The sequence below is a fragment of the Halyomorpha halys genome, unplaced genomic scaffold (genome assembly GCF_000696795.3).
Source record: "Halyomorpha halys isolate HHAL.00 unplaced genomic scaffold, Hhal_1.1 Scaffold533.1, whole genome shotgun sequence".
Lineage (NCBI taxonomy): Eukaryota > Metazoa > Arthropoda > Insecta > Hemiptera > Pentatomidae > Halyomorpha > Halyomorpha halys.
The window spans coordinates 6,159-33,663 of record NW_027108067.1 but is presented as its reverse complement, the minus strand read 5'-3'; the positions used below and the strand labels follow the sequence as shown (position 1 = coordinate 33,663).

At 30.5% G+C, this 27,505-nt stretch overlaps 1 protein-coding gene across 2 annotated transcripts; it reads right to left on the bottom strand.

The window, feature by feature from the left end:
* Positions 1 to 24,154, bottom strand: RanGAP (Ran GTPase activating protein). Of its 2 annotated transcripts, XM_014425807.2 has the most exons (10): positions 23,821 to 24,149; positions 20,772 to 20,959; positions 18,552 to 18,731; positions 16,963 to 17,097; positions 16,597 to 16,869; positions 14,061 to 14,245; positions 11,005 to 11,206; positions 8,999 to 9,091; positions 3,639 to 3,860; positions 1 to 249 (listed from the first exon to the last, which is right to left on the bottom strand). In XM_014425807.2, exons 1-10 carry the CDS (start codon positions 23,939 to 23,941, stop codon positions 88 to 90), a joined length of 1,761 nt encoding a protein of 586 aa, XP_014281293.1. In that variant the 5' UTR covers positions 23,942 to 24,149; the 3' UTR covers positions 1 to 87. The 2 variants fall into 2 exon arrangements, with proteins under 2 accessions (XP_014281293.1, XP_014281294.1); XM_014425808.3 differs by lacking the exons at positions 1 to 249; positions 3,639 to 3,860 and adding an exon at positions 7,445 to 7,836 and having other exon boundaries at positions 23,821 to 24,154.
* Positions 24,155 to 27,505: the final 3,351 nt, after the last annotated feature.

Sequence of the window (27,505 nt, the reverse complement as noted above, 5' to 3'; positions counted from 1 at the left end):
TCGTTATTAATAAAGTATAATTAATCACAGGTAGTCTTAGTAGTTTTTTTTTATAGGCGTTCAATAAATATTTTTTACAACTTCAAGTCAGTTCTTTTTTCTTGATTTATCCTGATGTGCTTTGATTAACATGTGTAAAATTGCTACGGTTTCTTTTGGGAAAATGTCTTCTTCTGTCATCAGGTATTTCAAAGCATGTATACAACCGCCCAATTTTTGATTTGATTTTGGTTTTCTAGTTTCTTCATCCTGAAATTACAAAAGTCAATACATATTACTGTTTTAGAATCAATATATAAATCAAATGAAAATCAGCAACATGTATGCTGAAAAGAAACAATTAAATATTATTTATTATTTCTAAAAAGCTATGACTCACCATTATATAAAAATAAATATATTAATTCTAAGTTACTTAGAATTTATCAAGGATTGCGAACAGCTACATTTATTCAATAATGTTGATTTAGTAAATACCTATTGCTTGGACAAATAATGTAATTTTTTTTTTAATTTTCTTTCTAGTAAGTTTGATTATATTAATTATTAAATAAATCAAAACTTGTATCCTTTTTTGTCTTAACACTTTTCATTTTTCACCAGTCCAACGTTTCGGCCATTTTAGCCATCCTCAAGGACATCTTCAATTATAATTTCTTCCTCACATTAAATTTAGAGTTACTTTTGCAGGCTATTCTGCCCAGGTTATTCATTAATTATAAGTTAAAAGCCTATTTTTTTTAAAAAATTTAAAATCATAAATATTGAATTCTTCTTATATAAGATTATTCACACAAATTCACTACCATATATGGTTTAAATTGGAAAAAAAGGGTTATATGGTAGTGAATGTGAATTTGTGTGGATAATCTTATACAAGAAGAATTGAATATTTATGATTTTAAATTCCAAAAAAAAAAAAGGCTTTTAACTTATAATTAATGAATGACCTGGGCAGAATAGCCTGCAAAAGTAACTCTAAATTTAATGTGAGGAAGAAATTATAATTGAAGATGTCCTTGAGGATGGCTAAAATGGCCGAAACGTTGGACTGGTGAAAAATAAAAAGTGTTGAGACAAAAAAGGATACAAGTTTTGATTTACTTAATAAATAATTACCTTGTCTCATGAAATTGAAAAAATATAATTATATTAATTATGTTATATTACTAAGTTCTTGCCAAAATGCTTCCCATGTCATCATGATTTTGTTGAAACAATTTTTACTTTCAGTTAGCTATATATACAATATATAATACGGGTAAGTGTTGCGATTGTGATAAATTTTGAATTACAAGTTTTCAATAGAAATACAACTTTTGAGCTCTCTTGGGTCCAAATAACCAAATCTCGCAAAACAGTCTGTGTGTTTCTTAAACGAATAATGAATTATTCAGACTTTTCTTTTCAGAATTTTCTAAAAAATGGCTTTGATTTTGATTAGTCTTTTATTATAAACTAATGACTAATTTGATAAGATACAAATGGAAAATTTTCAAAATAGCTTCCTCAAAACTACCTTTAATTTTGTTTGTTTTAAATAACTAACCACCTCACAATTTTATAAGTAATGAAAAATGGAATAGTATAAACTATGAAAGGATTTGATTTTTAACTTGATAAGAGGAAAATTTTTTTCTAGATTGAAAACATTTCCGGATAAAAGTTTAGTAATATAGATGTATTATGAAGTGTTGAAAAGCTTTTTTGGAAAGGATTTTAGAAAAAATAATTCGCAAAGAAGATAATGATGAAAAATAAAAGGTCTGTTTTAATACAAGTTCTAATTGGAAGGCACAGGTGTAGTATGTTTTCTGTTTCTTTATTCTGCTAAAGTTTTTGATATCACTACATTTTTATTAATTTAGGGACCATCATGGATTCATTTTTTGGGCCTGAGACTGATACAAGTTTAAGTTCTTAGAGAAATATATATAAACAATATTTTGCTGCCGGTTGTCATTACCACAGACTGAATTTCCATCCTATTGCATGTTTATTCTCTGGCTCTAAATTCCACCAAACCTCAACAGAATTTCGAATCATGGAAAAGATATTCAGATAACACAAATGTTACATTGCATGTTTTGATTTTTTTTTTTTCACAAAATCCTTTAACTCATTTTGGGTAAAATTCCACAAATTTGATTTTTGTTCAATGCTTTTACCGAATATCGACTTGCTTTTTATGAAAATTAGACTAAAAATTTAGTGAGTTTAATTTTATTCTAACAGGATCAGGTAATCTTTCTGTGTATTAATATAATAAATTAAACAATAAAGTTAATTACTGCAGGATTTAGGTGTTCAATAAACATTTTAAGTTTTTATTGCATGATTTTACACATTTTGAGCTTTTTACTGCACAAAAAATCTGATCTCTACACATTAATGTGGTAAGGTTGATATGCGATTGTTCACTGTGAAGGATTGCACATGTGATAGTTAATGTAACAGTTGGTTCACTGATATTACCGATACTTATAACCCCCTTCCTAGTCATTTATGACATACTGGGGTTATCTAGAGGTAACAAACCTGTTCTAACCATGGTATGGGTCCAGCTTTCATTATGTGGGACCACCACAGTAATGAAAAAATCAACACTTCAGGCTAAATTCGAACCAGTGCCGCCATAGTTTCCATGAGGCAAAGACCCGCACCTCAACCACCTGAGCTATGGACGGCCCTGATACTACCTATACTACTATCACACCAAAGCTAGTGAGAGTACAATCATGACTGTAAAAATCATACAGTTGCAGTTATAAATTACCTCACTGATTCCCCAAGAGCAGGTATCTGTTGGGTAAAAAGGGTATTTTCAAGGGTCTGAGTGGAAAAATCAACAGCAATGATAAAATCATTTCAAGTATTTTCAATATTGATTCAATAAAAATTTAGCACAGAATAATTGGTTACGAGGAGAATATAAATAAATTTTACTGTTATATTTTTTAAGTAAAAAATCCTCACTACCTTTATTTACCTTGTCCAGACAACAATTAAATTAAGAAGTAAAAGATTTTACCTTTGAAAAAAGAAAAAATTTGAAACCTTGATATTAGTAACTGGTGGGGGAAACTAGTCCGGTAAGTGGGCCTAATGGTCTTTTTTGCCAATCACTTGCGGCTACCAGAGTTGCAGCCACGTACTAACCAAGGTGGGAGTGTTGAGATTCATTTCTCAGGACTGCCCCAGGTGGGAATTGAAGCTACAACGTTCCAAACCCGGCACTCAAAGACCTAAGCCCCAACCCGCACGACCGTCATGTCCCTAAATCTGCATCCTAAGTTACAAGTGAAATTAAGTTTATTTTTGTATTTATGCCATAATTTTTCAAAAGAAAATTTTGAATTTGTCAACACGAGAAGTATTATTAAAAGTACTTTCTGTAAACTGTTGAAATTGAAGTAAGTCAATTTTTCAACTGAAAGGCTCATTTGGAAAATTAGTACAGGAAATATTGCATAGTAAATAACATAAAAATATCTGTCCTTAAATGAACGAGGTAAAATTTCAACTCTAAGTATAGTATTATATGAAAGTTGTGTGAGGCGCCACCACACTAGATTTTCTCTCAATGGCTCAAATATATATAAAATTGTTTGAAGTAATAAGGATAAGTTTGTACCAACCTTAATTAGACTTAAATGAACTGGTAAGGCGTTGTTAACGAAAGATAATGCATTTCTTTGTCTTGCCCACTCAAACAGTTTTTGATATAATTCCAAAGATGTATTCATTTCCCAAGAAGTAGCAATCTTTTTATCGAGTAAATTACACTGAGGATCAACAATACTGCTTACTTTCACAATAGCTTCCATCAGTTCGTCCAATTGTGAATTGTAAGGTTTCATCTACAAATAGAAAATGCCTTGAACATGATTAAAAATTAATAATAAACTATATTTATTGTTTTGGTTTGTAAAGGTTTAACACGTTGACTGCCAACTAAGAGTTATCTCATATTCGGTGTTATTGCCCCAGACGCCAACCAACGAGATAACTCGTAGTTTGCTTACTTGCTTTAGTTGGCCAAACTTACATTGGCTTCCTAGACTGAAATCTTAAAAAGTACTGTGGCAGTCAATGTGTTAACCAATGAAATAATGTTTTCCTTAAGAAATCATCGCAACAAGCTATTTAGCTTATAAATGAAATTCAGTGTAATCCATTGAGAAATTAAGGAACTAGTAGCCTGACATAATTCAATCTAGAGACAATTTTTAACATAAAATTGTAATTGTGAAGTCCTGTTTCTCAAAATCATAGTCAGCCTTCTCAAACCAAGGTCATGTAGTGTTAATAATTCCAATTAGCCATGACTCAAGAAAATATAAAAGTACGATTTAAGTTTGGAAGTTAATTGCTTTTTCCAAAAAGTTATTCACTTCACGATTATTGCTAAAAAATAAACTGAGTTTGGCTGCTAATACTAGAGAAAGAAAAATGCCAATGTTATTTTATGATAAAATGATGAATATATATTTAATCAAAAGAAAGAAAATATAATTGAAGAATAGAGGGAAAGCTTCACAATGGCAAAATCTTGCCTTAACAATAATGAGCACTTTGGGATGGAGCAATAACAAATCACTCAACAAGAAAGTTCAACTGATCTTGTCAATTTAGGTTTTGAAAAAGTTCAGTAAAGTGATATATATTCTATAGGGCAGCGGTTCCGAAAATGTTTCACTGCAGCACCCTTTTCGGATTAAACCCTAGCTGGGTTAAATAAAAATTATGGCACAACTATCTTTAGAACACAGTAGAATACAAAGAATAAATAGTGCTAAGTCAATACTGAAATACACTGTATATTTGCTGTTTTAATTTTTTCCATTTTTTTTTTTTGTAATATTTTAGAAAGTAGTATTTGGTTGCTGCACTCCTGGCAGGCAGCATATGCTTGGGGCACTAGATTTGGGAAACACTGGCTCCAGGGCAAAATTGGCATAGATTCTGCATTTTTCATCAGTATTATAACTACTTTCTACATATTTGTAACCATACTAAATAAATGGTAATTTGTCAGGAACTAATTTTATTTTTAAAAGCGATTCCGACACTTAATGCCAGTAACACTAAAGGTACGCTTACATATCTTCCCCCTATCCACTAAAAATGGTGAAACCTAAAGAGACAAGACCACAATATATTATTTCCCAAATACTACAGCTATTGTTATAAAATTTTGAGCATCAAATGAGTAATGTTAATGTAAAGATATATAAGGTTAAGTATCAAGCTATCAAAGTAAAGATATGTAGCAACTTTAATTAGAGATAAGACTTTTAAACAATTATAATAAAATAGTAAATATATGAACATAGTTGAAATAATAAATTTATATTTATATTTAATCATTTTAGAGCCAGAAGTGGTACTAGTTCGAATCAGTTATTATGAAATAACCTTCATTTCACACCAACGGAATAAATTCTTTGACACTTTGGAATCAAGAGAGATTAGAATCAAAGAAACGTTCTTGAACTTCGGCTTCCGAATATGAACAATCTAACTGAATGCCAAGCCAATCAAAAACATACAAATAATTAATCATACGGTTCATAATAATAAATAGTACATACCAATATTTATTTGAATCATAAATTTGGATTTTTTCCGCTCAAAATGTATGGATATATTAAATAAAATAATGTTCGTGGAATAGCGAGTTATGTTTTTGTGTTAAATTAATAAATAATCTTATTTTTCCTGAAGAGGGCCTTCACATTTTTTCATCTTTAGACTAATCACATATTTCTGATTTTATTATCAAAATAAAATCAGTGAAGTAAATTATGATGTGATAGGAGTTATTTTATTTTCATCAATTGGACTAAGCCAAAACTTAATTATTAACCTCCCAAGACTAAAAATTTGGATTAAAACTTATTACTATAAAATGCTATATTTTTAAATTTAATTAAAACTCATCTTATTTTCTTATTCTGTTAATATGGACTAGTAGTTCAATAAAGATATAATTTTTTAAAATACAAAATATGTAGTGTAGTTAATAAAAATCAGTTTGAAACTTGAACTTGATGTGAAATTGTTGATGCTGAGGTAAGAGAGCTAACCTAGTAACATTTCTGTATTACTTAAGTTTTTACAACCTCAGTCAATAAAGATTTAGTTTACAAAATGTTTGCAGGCAAAATACAAATAATGAGATTTGTCTTTATTAACTTTAAGTTTCATTAATCTGTGAATGAACATACCTATCTAATAAGAATCTTAACATCTAGGATAATATAGGATATTATATTTTTAAAAAATCAAAGAACTGAAGAATAAACTACCAAATCAAAATTCCTTGTGAATAATTACAGTGGAACCTTGCTATGCTACAATGCAAACATACATTTCTGTTTCTAATTTTATACATTGATAAATAACTTTTTTGTAATTTTTTTTTTTTATAACTTATTATTGATGCACATTTTTTCTTTATTAGCACGTTTTAATTAAATATATTTGTAAGTAGTTCTTTCAATGCTTTATATTTTTTGCACACACTAAATTACACTTGGTTTTTCCCTTGACCTGCGATTTTGTGCGAGTCCACTGTACATCATTTGTATTTAACAAAATTATATAAAATATCTACACACAGCAGCCATGTTTCACAAAGGAATTACAATAGGTCAGCACATGTCATTTATCAGAGTTCCGGAAAGTAAATTAGCTGCAGAGAAATGATACACATTTTCAATTCTAAGCTAGTTTTATTTTCATTTCTTTAAGATATCATAGAGGCCAGGTACTTCTTGACATATTGTAATGTACTACACCCTATAAATTTATAACCCTCAAATCATTGCTGTGATTTTTACTAACCATACATTATGATTTGATACTGAATTCTCGGACAATATCCACCACAACCAGAGTTTTATTTAATTTAATAGTTTTTACACCTTAAAGAAAAAAATATATTAACAATAAAACAAAAATCTATATTAATATAATAACAACTTAGAATATAAATATAAAGAATTATTAATGAAAAATATACTTTATTTCATTATAGTAAACAGAAAACTTTGTTACGATAAACGAGAACCAATTTACTAATAGTTTAATGTAATGGATAGTTTAAAAGAGATGAATCAAACTAGCAGCTGCAAGGTAATAATTTAAGTCAAGACACCACAGGCAAAATTAAATGGTTTGGAGTAATGTTAGATTTTAATCCATATATTTTGAATAAAGTAAATGTACATTTATACTTTCAGATAATTTTGGTTTACAAATAAATTTTTAATGATTTTTTTTAATTGATTCATAAATATTATTTGCTTTTAGATCAGACAAAAGCAGATAAACTTTAATTCAATCAATATACAATTAGTGAAATTGTGGATGAATAAATATTTTTTACATATCATATGAATAAAATAATTATAGTGAAAATTAATTTACAGTTATTCCTAAATATGGTTTTTCAATGTTCCATGATTTATATACAAACAGAATTATACAAAATAAAAACAAACTATTATACTGTATGACTATACAAATATAAATTAAAAACTAAAATTCTTATAACTAATTGGGTTTTAATTTCAATATAGAATTGGAATTCAAATTTCCTAATTGTGCTTCAAAGAGGACTTGATTGATCAGTCTTTCTGCTAAAATGGAGGATGTATTATTCATTTCTCGGAGTTTATTAGCAACAAGTTTTCCAACAATATCATAAGTATCCTCCCCGCTATCCAAATCTGTCGAGGTTGAATTATTGCTTAAAGAATTCTTCTTATTGTTTCTTTCCACGTTTTCTGGAAGAACGTTCTGTATAGGAGAACATCTACCTTCATTATCCTAAAAAGTGGTCAAGAGAAAAACAGGTAATACTTCATTGAATTTTTCTGGATTTATGTATTCTTGTAGTAAAATAAGGCAACAATAAAAAATAATAAATCGTGTAGCTACTTACCACATGTACAATCGTTTTTCAATAACGACACAAAATTCTGAAGAATAAAGAAGAAATAAAATTGAAGAAGGTTTACTTGTGTAATGGAAAGCAGTTATGCAAAAGAGAAGTTAAATAGTTAAGAGGTAATAAATATTCATAATTTTTCTGTCAAAAAATATAAAAATTCAAATAATTTAAGTTCTTTTTAATGTTTTTAATTATGTACAGATAATTTTCACTACCTAGTTGATAAGTAGATATATTATTTGTTATCTACTTATATTCCTATTAAACTTTTTTTATTCAATACAGTTATCTTGTTTGTAATTAGTCCTGAAATTGGAGCATTGGCACAAGTAATAGGTTTTAGCTATTGGTGTTATTCTCTCCATTCACTAACTTCTCCTCTGTACAATATCAACAGTCAACTATAAATAATCCGTAGTGAAACTTATTTTTTATTGAACACCAACGTTTTACCATGATGTTTAGATGAAACATTGAAAAAAAAAAAAAAAGGTTCGACTTATATCTTGTTTTCAACACAACTTGTTTGAAAAGTGTGTTCTTCTCACAAAGTGTATTCTTCACTGACTCGGCTCCCTCTCTCAACTCCTTAAATTAAATTAAATATACAAAAGAATACCATAAAGAAAACATCATCTTAGTTTAACAGAATCTCGATAATGTAAAAGGGAAGAAACCATGCAGTTTCCAGCCCTGGCACCAATAACAGATAAGATTAACTGAAGGGTAAAAATTTATATTTTTCCAAATAAGATCATTAATAAGAGAAAGCAAAAGTTTTGATGCATTAAAGAGTCCTGGACTAAGCTATTTGATTCATAAAAGATTCCTTGACTAAACTAAGAAACCAATTAATAAGAAGATAATTTCTTCTGACAAAAATCACTAAATCTATTGTTTTAATTGATATAAATAACAGGACACTAGATTTGTTCGGTTATAATATAACCCTAAAATTATACAAAAATAATATTCTTAGTAATACAATTTAAATTAAGCCCTTAATATAAAATTATAGATGTTATTAAACTATCTTACTTTAATATCAGAAACTATAGATGTAACTGGATCGTTTCCCAAACCTACAAGATTGTCATAAGTAGGATTCTCTAAAAACTCCTTGGCAGAGACCTAAAGAAAGAAAAAAAGACAAACTTATACAGTAATTATATAATGATAAAAATTAGCAACAATAAAGTTATTTAATCTTAGTTCTAATATTTATAATAATAATTTTATATGTTTGTATAATTTAAAATTTCCAAATTAGATCAGGTCATTCATTCTAATAAAATGGACTACAGAGAAAAATATTTTATTTATTTAATTAAAAATAGATTAATAAAACAAAATTAAGTATTTTAATTTAATATGTACAAAATGTATCTTAGGTATTTTATAGATTTTTTTTTTTTATGTGGAACATTTAAAAGGGTTGGGCATAAGACACAGCTGATACCATAATGGATAAGGAGCAGCTCCATAAGTATATTGCTCAGCCAAGCGTTGGCTTGCACCACAGTCTATATTAATGTTAAAAAATTATGTTACAATAAATTAAATGGAGCACCTCCTTCCTTCCAGTTAAATTGTAAAATAAGAAGAAAAAAAAAATTGATTATTCCTCCTCTCCAAACCCCCAAAAACTATCACATCTTGTGTACCCTGATTGAGAAGGAAACAACCCTTAATACCCCGAGTTAGCTAACCAATGTGTTCCATGGTGCTTTAATTCCTATGAAAGCCAGCTTGTTCTTCTGACAAGATTTCATTTCAAGTACAATTGGTGCATCAAGATCATATTTCCATAAAGTTTTGAGAAGACGCCTGTCAAAGATATAAGTCCGAAGCTGCAAACTGTACCAGCTGGCTTATCCTATTTCAAAATTGGTACAATTTCAGCTTTAGCCCATTCACGTGGATAAGGGGTTTTTCAGGCAAGGTTGAGGAACTGTAGAACGGCTATTTTCATCATCCCCCTGAGATGATTAAGAAATTGTGACTAGATGTCATATCTGGATCAGAGTTCTTGCCCCCTGGATTGATATGTAGCGCTAAATCAAGTTCCCCTATGTCAAACAGGGAATTAAGGAGTTATTCCTGTTCTTCAGTAAAGCAAGTGGGATGCAGTCTTGGAAAACTTTCCTAAGACTTGACTTTATAATTTGTTACTAGTGCACAAATTGACATAAGTGTTTGCTAACTCCTCATTTTTATTCAAGCTTGGAGTCAGTTGTTCTAGTCAATTCTGCTACATTCCCTATCTCATTGCTTGCTTTCATCTTTCAACTTTTGGATTTCTTTATTCCAAAAAGATCGGTACCCTGTGGCAGTAACTTTATGTATTAGGGTTTAATAGGATTCTCCAACTTCTTGTAGGATTCATCTATCTTATCATTCAGTTGATCTAAAGAGATTTCTTTGTCTGAAAGAGCAGTGAACTTGACCCCATCAGCCTTTTTAAGGTTCCACACAGCTTGTTGGTGTACATGGGTGACTTTCTAAGTAGATATCCCGCTATAAGATAACTCGGCAGCGAAAACCATTTGGTGCTGAGATCCATTAGGATAAGCAGGACAAGAAACTAGTAAGAGATGACAAGTTTTGGATGAGAAGTACTGTCTCCATTATACGGCAAGGAAACAGCCTACAATTCAGAATATCAACTGCATTGGAAACATTTTGTTTTTTTTAAGAACACTGTTTAAACGTCGTATCTGAGTTGATACGACCTGGTGAAACCATTTTTGTCTACAACTTCAGCAATTTACCTCCACTACAAATGTTACTAAGTCAAATGATTCACCATTTAGTTACCATTGAGCACTAACCAACAAAACATTTGAATTAATTAAAAAACAAATTTAAAATTAAAAGTGTTCTATCTCAGAAAGCATTAAAAATATAAGTTTCGTATTGGTCTGAAAAATTGGATAATTTATATTGCTATATAAAAAAAAAATTTCTATTTAAACAAACCAAGATTATGCAATTATAATTATGAGAATTATTATATTATACTGATAAAATAATGATATTTATACCAGCTTTAATCCAGAGGATATATTATCAGGATAAGCTCCACTGCTGGGTTCGCTTGATGACGTTGTACTCTCAACATCATTTTTTTCTTCCTCTTCCTCTTCATCGCCCTCACTACAAACATCACTTTCACAAGAATCATCACTATATGGTGTGTTTCCATAGTCTTCTTCATCGTCACTTTCATCACTTCCTTCATCATCACTAATCAACAAAAAAAATTAACAATAATATTTAACTTATTAAAACATTGCTATAATTAAGGCGGTAGCTGAAAAAAAAGTATTTGCTGTTAAAAACTTTTATTTTCTGTAGATTGTATTTTTAGAATATTTACCAAAGTTTCAGAGCTCTTTGATGATTTTTAAAGCTGGTAGCTACAATAAATGAGATCTAATTTCACACGCTGACAAATGATTTACAAAACTTTACCAGATGATTTCTAAGAACAGGGTCTTCATGCGTGCAGTTCCTTTCTCATTTAACAGTTACTACAAACCACAGAATAAAAGAGAGGAATTCATCCGAAAAACATAGAGCTTTTTTTTTTTTAATTAAATATTTAAAAAGCATTGATAACCGCCAAGTATCATTAATCAGAAGCATTTAAATAGTGAAATTATGTTCAAAAGTACCATTGGATACTACCGAAATATCTCAGTGAGTAGGGAGTTTATAAATTAAAGGTATATAAAAAAAATCATTAATGATTGTTATGAACTGCGAATGATTCTTGAGCAACACGGTGCAGTGCAACAATTAGTAAGGCAGGTCACTAATTAATAACATATTAATATTTAATGAATTGCTTTCATTAATAAATTACATAATTTTTATTTTAAAATAAAGGTACCATTAAAATGAACCTTTCATACTACTTATTCCCCATCGATGGTTCGTGGCAGGAGACGATAACACATATGTTTGTGATGATTTATGATTAATATTTTCTATAATGTTAGTGTGTCAGCTGAAAGGTTTTAAGAGGGAATTTTCAAATATATTCTGAGAAAACATAGCTCTATAATATGCACATCTCACAAACATCACAGACTGATTAAACAACGCATAAAGCACACCACCTCACTCTGTCATAATTTCTAATCATATGACTGACTATAACTGTTAGGGCAGGTTCCTAGACATTTACACTGTTACAGGCAAATACCACTTCCCTTCCTTTAGGTTAAAATTTTAAAATGTTGAATGATAAATGTTTCAAGTGATATTATGTAAAATTATTGTATAGCTTTATAAATCTCTATAGCCTAAAGGGGGAAAAAATCAACTAAAATAAGCTTCAAAACTTTGGAAATACCAAAATATAAACACTCTTAATATTGGATTGCTATAATTATTATAAACATAAAAAATTAGAATGAAACAACTGAAAATTAATAAAATGAACATCACATTAAAAAATTCATTCAAAACAAATCTTAAACATTTTGTTTTATTTAATCAATAAAAAAATATTATATTTACTATTATATAAAGTAAAAATATTAATTTTACAGCTCCCAACGATCCAAAAGAGCACAACTTATACAAAAAGTTTTTTCTCTTACACCCATTTCCAACAACCAGTTATTACAAAAAATAGGAGATGATTACTATAAGATATCACTAAAAAGATATACCCATAAATGTATACTAATAATACTATACTGGCCAAATATACACTAATAAACAATACTTGTTTAATGTATATATTTTATCTTTTAACCATGTGCAATAATTTTTCTTTTCAGCATTATTTATAATTTATGGTTGTTTACTTTATTAGCTTTTTCAACTCAAGACATAAATCTTGTCTTCATGAATACATCAAGTCTCATAAGCAACTAAATATTTAAAACAAATTAATGATTTCTACCCAGACTAGCATAGGTCTTGCCTGTGTGAGTTCCGAGAGGGAACCAACTTTCAGTACTTGACACTAGTCAAAAATTGAAACAAATGAAAGTCTCTTTTCTATTTAATTGTCACTTTGCTGTATCTTTATGTCTAAAAATAATAGCTGTTTATTTTTTAAGTCTTCGAAAACTTAATCTATGTTGTTAAATATCATCAATTATAAGTGCACGGCGATCACCGATTGTTCCATCTATACTGCACTGTTCAGGTCTTTTATAAAAATCATACTAATGTTCAAATATTTAAATTTATAATCCAATTACTAAAAATATTCATTTCACATACAAATGATTTAATAAACATTATTCTATTCATCAACACAATGCATTAATATGCTATTTAAAACATCTAATAATCCTATATTTCAAAAGAATTATTTATAAATTGTAAATAATTCTTAAATTATACTAATATAGAAATAAATAAAAAAAATTTAAATATAAGAAATATACAGTTTCTTTTATCATTCAAATAATAATGTTTTCTCCACATTGTTAACATTAATCAACTTTTTCTTATATTTCTCACAATATTCACTGTTAATTGTTCAATTTCGAATGTATATTTTCAGTTCATTATAACAGTTAACACTTTTTGATTTTCTTTGACAAGAGACTTAATATATCATCACTACAATATCTATTAATTTGTACCATCTGACCTTCACTTTTATAAATATTTAAAAATTTCATATTGCCTTAAGTTAAAAAATAAAGATCTAAAACAAAATGGTTCATAATACATATATTTTCTCTTCTAGGATGTTACATGAATATTGTATACACTACATGGATACATCATTTCAGCTTTTATAATTTAATATATTTATACATATCTTCTTTAAATAAGCACATTTAATACATCCCAGTATTATTGGGTGAATCAGAATTATCTAAATATATAATAAAATTTAAATTTACAACAATAACACTGCAAAATGGCTAATGACTAGAACTTTTCTAATCTAGTCTCAAAAGTCAATTTTTGTGGATTAAGAACCATCATGTTTTTAATTCTTAATTTTCAACCTTAAGGCTTTATGAGATTTTAAAGAAGTTATAACTGGTCTTTTAGAAATCCATTCTAATAAAATAAAAACTATATAATAAAAAATTCAATTAGAGTGACTTTTAATTGTTACCTCATACAGCCTAGAGATTCAACTTTCTCAGCAGTTTCGGCAATCTGTTTCATCTTTCCTTTCCCTCCAGTACCAAACTTGTTACCATCTACAATTAATCTCTTAAACCTCGGCTTAGACATCACAGCCTCGGCTAAAGCTACACCTCCTGATATTTTGATACTGTTAAAAGATACCACCAATTCCTGAAAAAATGTTTTAGTCATAAATATTTGTTTTTAAATAAAATGTGAATTGTTTAAAATTGTTATCAATAACAAGATTGTATAAATATATCATTACATTCATAACCACTACTCACCACAGAATTTTTACTTTAAATAATACAATTATAATAAAAGTTATACATAACAAGAATGTACAAATAGATCATTACATTAAACAACAGCAGTTCACTAACTGATTTAATACAATACTTTTCCATAACAAAGAATCATTAGCTGAAGACCTATAAGAAAGTAGATCACTCGGTTTAGAAAAAATCCATTAGATAGGTGCGAGATGCCCTGGAAAAAGTTTGGAGCAGATCTCATTCCCCCCCCCCCCAAAAAAAGTTACCAACTTGTTCGAAAAAATGAGATGTACTAACTGGATTAAGAACCTTTTTGCGAAATATTTTTCTAAAAAAATTTTGATTACCAGTTGTAAAATTTATCATTACCAGCGTAATTTATCAAGAGCGTGTAACAATCCTGTTTCCATAAATTTTTTTCCTCTTCAATAAAACCCAAAATGAATTATGGAAATAAAAACTCTTGAAAAATATACTAATAAAAGTAATATTCTTTCTAAGTGTAATCTTCAACAGTTACTATCGGTCTTTACAGAATAAGTCATTATATGGCCATTAAAAGGATAAAATGAAATATGGATCGAGTTAACAAGTAAAAAAAACACAAACATAATTTTTCTAACAATAAACTTTTAACAGTTAGTTTAGGTCTCTGAAGAGTTATTCAAAACATTATAGGATCGTTAAAAGCATAAAATGGATTATAGATAGAGTTAAAAAGTAAAAAAATCTTTTACATCCAATGGATTGCTGAAAGATAAAATAAAACCCTTGAAAAATATACTAATAAAAGTAATATTTTTTATTTTTAATAGTGGATCGAGAAAAACCTTTTATCTAAGTTGATAAAAGATTAAAAATCTCTAGGAAAAAATAAAAATAGAAGTAATATTTATTCTAACAATAAAATTTAACAGTTTAGGTCTCTACAAGGTAATTCAAAACATAGGACCATAATGCTTCTTGAAGCCTATTTGTAAGTCTTGAAGAGATCCTTAGTCCTAGGTTATATCGGATATTTAATTAGATTACTTTGTTTATTTAAAGGGATATATATTTAGACATTCTCCTTTTATTTTATAGTCCGTGGTTATTTTTGATCTTTTGAATCAATTAATAACTTTTCATAAACTTAAAAAGAAGCAAACAAGACAATAAACAGTTTAGTTGTTGGTAAGACTAAACTCTTATTAAAAGCTTTAGGGCTAGTTAGTAAATTGAGAAGTAGCTAAGGAATAATAAGGAGCTTTTTATTTTGTTAAATCGAAATCCCATTAAATAAAAATCACTATTTCTCATAATGCAAAAAGTGAGTAGCTCTAAGTGGTAGTTTCAGTCTATTCTTGATACAAGCACCTCCACTTGACTCGATAGGTCAAAAGGATGTAGCCCCTCACCAACAAATAGGTCTAGGATGTTTTACTTAAATATCTGAGTCCTAATTCAACAATATAAAACTTTATCAACAACACAAAATGTATATTTTAATAAGACGGGTGGGGTGGTGAGATGCCTTATGATTACATTTTTACTGAATAATATATTATTTTTTGACTAACAGTGTATATAATCATTTATATTAATAACTAATAGGTAGTCCAATTCTGAGGATGGTTTTTTATCAACCTCTTCCTCTTCATTTTGGAAATAATATTTTTCAACTTCTTAAAGGCCGAAATTTTAAAACCCAGCCTCATTACATATCTAAAGCATAAGAAGAACCACTATTAATAACTTTAGCTTTACAGTCAGCAAGTGTGAGTGGTTACAGAAACATGCAGGCAGCCTTTATTATAGATATCAAATGGGTTTTCATGGAAACTTGCACTGTATATTTAAAAAAAACCAAAAGGATTAATTTATAATTTAGTTGGATTTATATTATATTAGTCCCTTCTGCCCGAAAGTAGAGAATTGCAGCAGAAGACAGGAAGGCCTGGTGGAAGCTACTAGAGGAGTCCCAGATTCGATAACGGGCTACCGTGCCAATTATGAATGTTTGATCCTTAAATTTTGTGTTATTTCAAATGCATGATGAATTAAGGAGACAGCTTCAATCTTTTAAGCTTCCTCCTCTGAGAAGCGGTGAGCAGGTTCGAGATAATTTAATCCGATTACTGAATGCAAATAAATTTATTAAGAAAAATAAATTGTAGAATAGAGCTACCTCTATTGTACCAGATCCCTCATTTCTATAATGCATTCATATACAAACACACAAAAATATTGATATATAAAACATACCTCAAGTGCATAGTGACCTTCTTTAAGTGATTTGGCGAGGAATTCAGCACCTCTTGTTTTCAAAAGACAATCTCCAAGATCTAACTTCACAAGGCTCTGAAGCTTAGTGATGGCTTCTGAAAGAGCTGCTGAACCTTCAGGATTAATCGTATTGTCATTGAGGTTAATTTCCTTCAGTCTTGGATTACAAGCAAGTGCTCTAGACAGCGCCTCTATTCCCAGTCTGTATATTCCATTTTGTGGTATTTGTATTTCTTCTAGACTACCTAATGCCTAAATTATAAAAAAAAAAAAAAAATACATATCACATATTTTTATTCATATTTTACTGAACAGATGTACTGCTTTAAAAGAATAAAAAAATACCTCAAAGACTAAAGCTAAAGCTTTTGTTCCCTCATTTTCCAATCTATTTCGTCCAGCAATAAAAACTTTTAAAGCTAATGGTTTTCCTGCTTCTTTTGATTTTTTGTAACAATCCATAAGAGCACTAGCTAAAAGCTAAAACAAGATATTGATAAAGATAATGATATTGATTAGATATTTATCAAGATACGTCAAATGTTTATCATAAAAAATAATAAGTCAGCTAGCAAAAATCTGGTGCAATGTGCATATCACACAACTCACACTTACCACCCAAATTGTGTGTAGGGTGGTGGGCTCATGTTGAAATTATAACTATTTTTGTAATTTCCAAAAAAAAAATATATATATATGTTGTTACCTCGTTTTTTATTGTTACTGTATTTTACTTAGGTGAGCTCCAAGGGAAATCAACAAACACACTTTAAACAAAAACACCTATTTATTGCAAATACAAGAAAATAAAATCATGATAAAAATAAACATGCTTCATGCATAAGCAAAGTAACCTAACCTAAGAAACAAATATGAACAAATATATTAATAACTACAATAGGGCGTGCACGATTAATCAAGGAAAAAATTATGTACTATTTACAAAAATCAAATGAAACACTACCTTCACTGTCCATGCTTTACTAGTAATGTTTTTAATAAACCTGGCCAGGAATAAATTACTTTGTTTGCATGCTTTTCCCACTAAGCGGCTAGTCTACTTCATGCAGCTTCCCACGTCGGTTTCTCATTGATGTTGGTGCTGTATAATATGATTATACCTTTTTGTAAAGACTGGTACACTGAGGTAACCTAATCATTAGCACGTGGTACTCATACTGCTATTTTACAGGGACAACCTCAACGCTACCTGTCGAAAGGTTATCGTTGCAACAGCTAGGTTTGAGACACCTGTTATTATCTAAGATCGGTAGGCGCCCCCGCAACATATATATATCTTTAGACTAAGAAATGCGATGATTATGAGCAAACAATTTTCATTTTTCTGTTTTTATAAAAATTTGTAGTATTTCAGGTTTTCTCCATGTGGGAATAACAAATGTAAATTTGTTCCTATCAAAACTACAAAGGTTTAACAAAATACTTTCTCTTACTATATATTCCATTCCATATGGGTAAGTGAAAATAAAAAATTAGTCTAAAAAGAAAATTTCAAAAACCCATTTATGGATAGAAGATGGACTTTATTTATTAGAATTTTGGATTCTACATATCTTGAAGTTCAAACCTCAAATTTTGATGAAAGATTAAATAAATGTTTTCCTTAGTCACTAAAGAATAGTTTATGAGAAACTCAGTTGAAAAATCATAAAAGTGTTAAATCATAAAACAACAAATTCTAGCATTACATTATTCTTAAATCTATAGTTTTCACTAAAATATCAGCAATGACTATCCAAAAAGATATATGTGAACTCTCACATGGTTAATACACAACTTCAAAAAGAAGCATGACTATTGGCCATTTGCAATGAAGTGATTAAGAAATAAATCATAAGTAATACAAAAATAATTTTTTCTAAAAAATATTTTTTAATGAACAGATTTAAAAATAATAATAATAATAATAATACCTTAGCTCCTGCTACTCCTAAGCCCATGTTGTTCAACTTCAATTCTTTCAATGTATAACACGTGGGACTCTTGATTAGATCAATAATGCCTTCGACGCCAATCGGTCCAGAAGCATTGTCACTCAAATCTAGAACTTCTAATTGAGCCTTGGCTGTTATCAACCCTTTTCCGAGAGCTTTCTAGAAAATAAAATGTGATAAATGAGGTGTGTAGCTTCAAAACCAGCTCTATCCAAATTCAGAAAATTTTCAGGAGTGAAAACACTTTTCATTGACAAGCCGACCTATTTTGAGAAATTTTTGTTATCTGTATCGAAAGAACTAATGTCCATGATTATTTCACAGTAGTTTCACTACTTCAGTAATTTTAGCTTTCTGGGAATTTAAATTTTGAATGGAGCTGGTTTTGAAGCAAACTGGGTGATTAACAACCATTTCTAATGCAGTAAACTAAATAATGTTACTGGAAAAATCAGAAATATAGTTTTAGTTAGTAAAAAAAACAAAAAACAATTTTTTGCTTGGTGGAATTTCAAGAGAAAAGGAGAACAACATACAAAAAAGGTCAGATCAAGAAAATTTTAATTGGAAAAACTTGAAGTTGAATTGAAACTTAAATAAATACTGGATCAAATTTATTTAAAAAACCCATTGGACAAAAAATGAAGGAATAATTATTGTTCAGGAACTTTCAGAAATGTGTTTTTATTGTCGTCGTTATTGACGCACCTTTCATTCTCATCCCCATCAAGCTTGCTGTAACATTCAGTAACCACATGGATTCCACAAGGAATCCAAATTGCTGGTTTTCGTGGTTTCTTCCTCGGATGATCAATCTCAAAATCTGGATACTTTTCCATTGTAAAAGGTGAAAATATGTAAAAGAAAATCTAAAACAAACAGGCATGAAAACAATAGAACCTCCGCCGTGCCAGTAAAACTTTCTGAGATTAAAATGGAGCTTGAATGGAGCTGGTTTTGCAACAAAGGCACCACTTTGAATGCAATGTTCATAGGGAAGGAACTGGTTCTGCTTGGAAATATGATGTAGTGTATCAACAACATGAGGAAAATAGAAAAAAAGGCATTTCCAAAAAATGTGGTTGGAGCTACATGCCTCATATACTCATTTCCCACTGAATATGACAAGCTTTTCATTTTTAATTTCCCACAGATCCCCTTATCAATATTAAAAATTATTTAACATGTAGTTAAATGGGAGTTCACTGTCAAATGTTAATATATGCACTTTTTGGAAAATTATTATTAAAAAATAATAATAGGAGCATCTCAAGTATATGAGTTAATTTTTTTATAATTTTATTTTGATCCATAAGACCTATTATGACAAAGGGAAATAATTCCCCTTTGTTGCCATACCAGCATGTGAAAATTAAAAAAAAAAATTGACTCGTTAATGAATTGTTTACATTATGTTTCTGAATAGAGTTTTTTTTTAAAACCTATATATATACAATTTGTTTCCAATATTTTTCTCTTAATTAAGATATTTAGCAAGTCTATTTTGGATTAATTTAAAAAAAAAAGTAATAATCTTCCTTAGTAAGAGGAAAAAAAAAAGTAAAATATATAAATGATTAAATGATTTATTATTTGTGCTTTTATTTTTAAAATGTATAGCCCACCTATAAGGTTGAAACGGTAGTGGCCAAGAGACTTATTAAAATAAAAATGGACAATTGGAGTTCTGGCAATGGTCAGATTCTCCACTCTAGTTGAGTGTTTGCGGCTTTAGCGCACTTGCTCAGCCTCCACTGACTCACTACCAGTGATGTGGCAAGGGGTACGCTGGGATCTTTTGAGCTCTGCTCTACCCCTCACACGTAGGGGATAGAGTGGACTCAGGGATCCTCAGGTTGATTGTGTAAGTATTGTATATTGGAGTGTAAATGTGACTAGAGAATATATTATTTTATCATTATGTTATTTTATTTATTTATTTTTCATACAGATAGTTTGATTATGTTCATTTTGTTTATTCTTCTGTTTGTACATATTTTAAGAAATTTTTTTTTTTTTTATTTATTTATTTTATTTTAGTATGTATGGGATCATTCATCACTATTACCTATTGCCCACAATTGTGTGGCAGATTGTAATATCTATCAATAAATAAGAAGTAGTATTAAAAAAAAAATTTAAATGTAAACATGCTAAATACCCAATAACTTCCATTGTGCTAAATAATTAATTAATTACCAAAGCAGTAGGTATTTCATTTTTCATACGTCCAGTGAACATATCTTTCCATAGTGCTTTTTTTAGCTCACTTTTGGATTCAAGTGCTTTTCCAATTGCTTCTGCAGCCTCAATACCTAAAGTATTACCTTCTAAATTAAGATACTCCAAATTCGGGCAAGCATTAATCTGGTCGACAACAACTTGAGCTGTAGAAAATAAAAATTGTAATATAAATAAAAATGCATTAAAATATTAGTAGTAAGGATGGTTTTATTTATATAACTTTTTAATTCTACAAATTACATAATATTTCATTAAGAATCTAATAAATGAACACATAAATATATAATAAGGTGTCTTCCAAAACCTTTTAACCCATTAACTCGATGCGTTCCCTTATGGTAACACAGCTGGAGTGATCTTTAGAAATTTATGTACAACATGTCATGGATTTTAATCATGAAAAAAAAAAAAATCAGGGAAACAGGAACAGTAAATTCCTCAATGGCATTATTCTAGTGTCTTTGTAGTCTTAACCCTCAAGGGCATTACTTTAGTGTCTTTGTAGTATTAATCTTCAAGGGCATTATCCTAGGGTCTTTATAGTCTTAATCCTCAAGCAAAGGATCTTAAATTTCAAAATTGAAAATTTATTAATAGTCAGAGGCAAATTTTTTTTGTACCCCTGAAGTTTTGAACACTTAAAAAGTCTCTACGAGCCTTCAGTTGAAATATCACAATGTTTCTTATTTAGATAGGTAATAATAATAAGTGGTTAGCAAACCCGACGGTTCAATGCCAATACCACTAATCATTCTCTACATACATGTGCCCAGTGACGCCCCTCCAAACCAAAATCAAACTTAAAGCAATCTTCCCATCTATGTTTAAGCCTACCCCTTGGATGTTCACCTGTCGGTTCAGAGTTTATTAACATTTTAGGAATCCGTTTGTTACTAAGTCCTACAACCTTACAAGCCAAGCATTATTCGTCACAATGCTAGAACCTAAATTATATTTGTCGGGTGCAGTTCCCTCAGTTCAGCATGGTGTAACCTAAATTCTTTTATTAACTCATCCTTTATCGCTCCGAATATTTTACGCTACACTTTATTTTCAAAAACCTTAAGGCTCTATTCGTCCCTTAATATAAGAGGTCATTTTTCACATACATAAAGAACAGTGGGCAGGATAATAGTTTTGTAAATTCTAACTTTTAAGTATTTAAACAGAAGATGCGAGTTAAGCAATTTCAAAAATTGAAAAATAACAAGCATTTCTTGCCCTTTAACCTCGCTTTAATTTCATCATCAATTTAATTTTTTCTAGTTATCGTAGAACCTTAATACTTAACCTTTCTATCAGTTCAAGTGTATTTCCTCCTATATTTATATCACCAAAATTGCTCCCGTTTCTACTTTTAGCTATGTATTTTGTCTTATCCATATTTCTTTCGAGGCCTAGTTCCTTAGTAGAATTTATCAATATAGTTGTATCAAGTTTTATAGTTTACTGTTGTAGAGAACTACTTTTTTTTAATTGGATTTTTTTATGATATAATTTTTTTTTAGAATCCAAGTATCAAAAACAATCAACTGATATTCTTCCTCAGATAGTTCAATAACAGGGCACTCCCTGAAAGAAAAACTGAATACACCTCACACAACTGTGCAACAGACCCCAAACAATGGAAAAAGGAACGTTTTATCAGAACTCACAAAAGAATGAGCAGACAATGATGGGTACTCTGACAAGCGACAATGCCTTATAAAATGTCATCTCAAGATGACGAACTTCATAGAAAATTCAACAAACCATCTGAGTTTAGAGGTAGAAGCACATAATTTTTAGGAATCATTGGTTCAATATTCACACAAGATGCATGTAGAGCAACTGTACCTCCCATAATTCTTAAATTTATAAGTAATTCATAAACACAAATCAATCAATTAATCAACAGATTAACAAGTACACACTCAAACACAATGTTCTATTGCATAGGGTTATAACATACATTATTATTACTGCTTTAATGAGATCATAGCTGTCGACTTCCGCTTGCTAAGAGGAAATCAGAACTTAAATCTGCTCAAGTACGACTCATTTAACAATATCAGATTTTAATGGAAAACAATGGTTGGCTGTTTTTCCTTCATGTATTAGTAGAAACATGCCCACCTAATAGTAGAGCTTAGAAGTTAGAACTTGGAATTTCTTTCCAGTTAAGCTCATTAATGGTTTGAAAAGGGAACAGAGTGGTCAGTGGTCAGGCACTGAGGTACTAACTCCAAGGGCCCAGGTTCGAATTCAGCTGTGATAGATAATTATTTACTCCATTACCGTAGCCATAAGTGAATCCTGTGACTTCTGTAGCCTCTGGTGTCGACCCAGCCTCGTAATGTAGGTACCTTTAATTGGGGAAAAATTTGGCAGCCGAGTGTGATCCTGACCAAATCACCTCCTTGCATAACTATTGGGCAGTAATTCCTTCCAAAGTACACCCCCTCACCCTACATGGGTTATAATGGTACAGATTTATTTTTAATGGTTTATTAAAATTAAAAATTTAGGATTAACACACTGTTTTTGTACATTAGATATGTTTACGTTATTATAACATATTTCAATGAGTTCAATAATAACATATAAATGTTTAATCTGTAGATTAAAATTATCGTCTTAATCCTAAAGTTAACACAAAAGATAATAATAATAATAAAACTTTAAAACAATGTAGATCATAAAATGCTTTGTTCAACTGTGAACTAAAAGATGTTCCGGTTAAAAAATAATTCATTATAAATAAATGACAAACATACCAGGAAATTGCTCATTTCCATTCTATCAAAAATATTCATATAACTAATCATGAATTTAATAAAAAACTAAAATGAAGGTATTAATTGTAAACTTTGAAAGTGCACACAGTACAGGTACATTTTTGTGTCAATGGCAACCAAAGTAACAATTGAATATATTAAATTATGCTTTAAAAATGAATTAAGTCCGTTAAGAAAAAAATTACAACACAGAAAACTAATATTTCTAAATAAATAGAAAATAATACCTTGTGTTTTTGTGTCCAATTTCATTGATTGCCCAGCAAAGGAAACTCCTTCTTCTTTCGTAAAACATGTTTTACCAAGCTGTTCAGTAATAGAATCCAAATCAGTTTCAGTTTTAGACATTTTTGGTTACTTTCAGCAACTAAACTTGAAGTGCACTAAACTTAACGAAACCAAGTTAAATTTCAATATGGGTTTATATCCAGGTGGTTGGTTATCTTTGGCGGGATTACAAGTTTTGTAAATTTGCATATTCACCTTTGAACTTACAACAATTGCTACAATTTCTTATCTCTTTCTAGTTTATAATTTTAAAACCTAGTATAAATTTAATAAGAAAGATATTAAAATAAATCATAAAATTGCAATACAGCACAAAGAGGTATTTATTTGAAAAGTATCAAGTTTATTTTAAACTTGTGTTGTTATACATCATTTAGTAATTTCAGTAATTATTAGTATTGAATTCGAAGCTTGATATTTAAATTCTAAAAGATTCAATCAGATCGAATCGTGATGCTGTTTCAAAAAGGGGGTTCTGTGGCCCACAGGAAAAGACACCTTCCAAAGATTTACCGCTCTAAAATTTACGAATTGACACATATGCAGGGAGGGGTACAAATGGGTGACCATGAGTGACCTCTCTAGTAAAGGGGCAATGGCGCTCCAGGTGCAGGACTGGTTTTCGGAAGCAGTATTGGCAGCTCTCCGTTTGTTGTCAGTTGATCGAATGTACATAAAGAATGTACCCACCCGGGTCCACAACCGATGTGACTCCCTCCCCACAGACCAGCAGCGGCCCGAAGGCGAGACATTCGCCTTCGATCATCATAGCTCCCGCCATGGCACAGCAGTCAGTCAAAGAGATGCTGTGTGTAATTGGAATCACGAGATTCATGACCAACAACTCCAAGCAGGACGAACATGAGAAGGCCAGCCAAATCATGAAGAAAACCGGGCTAGTCCAGTTCCCCAAGGAACTAAGAGGTCGCAGAAGTGAATCCTCTACGGATTCGACGTCGACACAGACCTCCGGGACGTTGCAAGCGACCTCGAGGACAATCGTCTGGGCTTCAAGTTGATCCGACGTTTGGCAAAGACCCAACCTAACGGTCAGCCAGAGGAACTCGACCTCCTGCAACTTGTGATGGAGCTTCACGTCAAAATCACGGAAATCAGGAAGCTTGGAGCCATTGACCATGTTCGCTTCTGAGTCTCCCCCTTCAAAGGAGACGGCTGCCTGGTCCACTGCAGGCGGTGACAACAATACGGGCACACCATGCACTACTGCCACCACGCAGTGATTTGCCTGAGGTGCACCGAGAACTATGATCTGCCCCAATGCACTTTGACAGGACCACCTGTCAAGTGCAATATCTGTAATAGGGGAGGACCCATGGTGACGTCGAAGGAGTGCCCTGTACGAGTGAACCATCTGGAGAACATCAGGGCCAAGAAGGAAGTTCCACCAGCGCACACCAAAAGACAGCAAGCAAGCAGGAAGATCCAGAATGACATCGCCTTCTCGCAACTGTTGGGAGGATCTCCAGCTAAGAAGCCACGGCAGCCGCCAACCCAGCTTCTCCGTTGACTAGTGCCTCTACCATGCCAGACATAGAACAGCTATGCGACCGCATGGACCAAAAGATGGGCATGGTGACTCTGCTCCTGGAGATGATGATCAAGATTCTTACTCGCCAAATTCATCTATCAACGAATTCATTTACAATTATAAAAACCATACCCCTTCTTCACAAAATTCTCTACAATCTTTCCATCCTCTTATATAGATAATTGCTTTATATCCACTTTCATTCAGATAATATTCATAAACAATTACGTTCTTCCATCCCCAACTTCCGCCTAGCTTTCAAAGCCCAGAACAAATTGTCTTTTATATACACCTATCTTAAAGATCCTATTCCTTCTCAATAGCGTTCTCATGTTGTGTACCGTATCTCCTGTTCCACTTCTAATTGTGACGCATCTTACATTGGCGAAACAAAAAATTTACTTAAAGACCGCATAACCCAGCACAAATATCCCCTCCCGTAACTTCACTGCTTCAAACTCTTTTGATTCTGACAATACCTCCATACTAGCCTCTGTCCCTAACCACGACAAACGTCTATTATCTGAAAGTATTTTTATACAATTAGAAGCTTCCCCAGTCACTCATAAAACAACAAACAAAACCTATCCCTAGCTTACTCCCAAATAGTTACTTTATTAAAATACACATAATTTATTTTATTTATTATTATTATTTTATTTATATATGTTTTCTAGATAACTCCTTTTTCATTTCCCATTCTCCATATTTCTTCTTCTACCTTTTTCCTATTTTAAAAATATTTTTTTTACACAAGCTTTAATTTTTATCTAAGAAAAAAAAGTTAATACATTGTTATTTATATATGTCACTCACCCATTGTAAATTCAAATTTGTTTTCCAGTTTTTTAGACACCACATACTTATCATATATTATACATATCTTCTTACCTACATAATATTATATTTCATCTTTCACTGTTATCAATCTGCTAGTCTAATCTCATGGTTATCAATCAATTATTTTGTATTATTCCAAATTTGTTTTCATACTATTTCTTTTCAGTTTTATGTTTCTGATGAAGACCTGAAACTTAGGTCGAAACGTTGGCATAAATAAATAATTTTTTGTTTATTTATGTTTTTGTTTGCAGACCGTACTCCCCCCTCCCCTCCCGACCATCTTCTCTAATCAGTAATTTATTTTATATTTATTAATTTTGTAAATGTTGTTTATGTTTTTATTTAATTTAATTTTATCTTGAAGGACAGTTTTATTTTAAACTTTGTTCTATAGTTTATTTCTGAAGGTTTTAATTTATGTTTTCAATGTTCCTAGCTAAATAAATGTTTATGATCCGTACCAGCTTGTTTTGTTTTTGTTTTTGTCTGTTTAAAGCTTTCCGCCAGAAAGACGTAGTCAATTTGAAGTGGCTTTAACAACAAGAATCATTGCCTTATATGGTGACCTAAAAGGGGCTTAGGTATTTTTGTTATGTAGTAAGCTTAGGTATTTTTGTTATGTTATTTCTTGTATTTTTGCTAGGTAATGTAGTGAAACTTGCTCCCAATTATATTATAAGTAATGCCATAATTCTCGAAGGGGTTCAACAATTGCATATGGTTGTTTTTTCGTACTTAATGTTGTTAACAATTTATGAAATGGGAATCTTAAATTTTAGGGACGTCGTAGATGCCACTGAAAGCTAGTCAGTTAATTCTTCTAAACAATGCATTGACTTTTTAAAAAGATTTATTTTACATGAAACAAGGTGGTACATTTTAAACTAACATTGTAACGGCCTAGTATACTGGTGTGCTGACAAAGTACATTATAGGGAGGATTATTTGCATTAGAACAGAAAGAATTAAGTCATTGTCAAAATAATAGTTATAATTAAGCGAGCCCTGCGTATGATCCTAAATTATCATATTATAACTGTCATTCAAATGAAACTTGGTTATAATGGGTTGCGGTATTTTTTTCTTTTATTACTAAATTTGAGGAGGATAACTTTAAGCAACTCAATTATCTACTTCTTACTTGAAGAAGTTTGTCGGGGGGTGCGGTCAGCAAAGAACAACATAAATAAACAAAACCATATTTATTTATTTTATGCCGACGTTTCGACCTG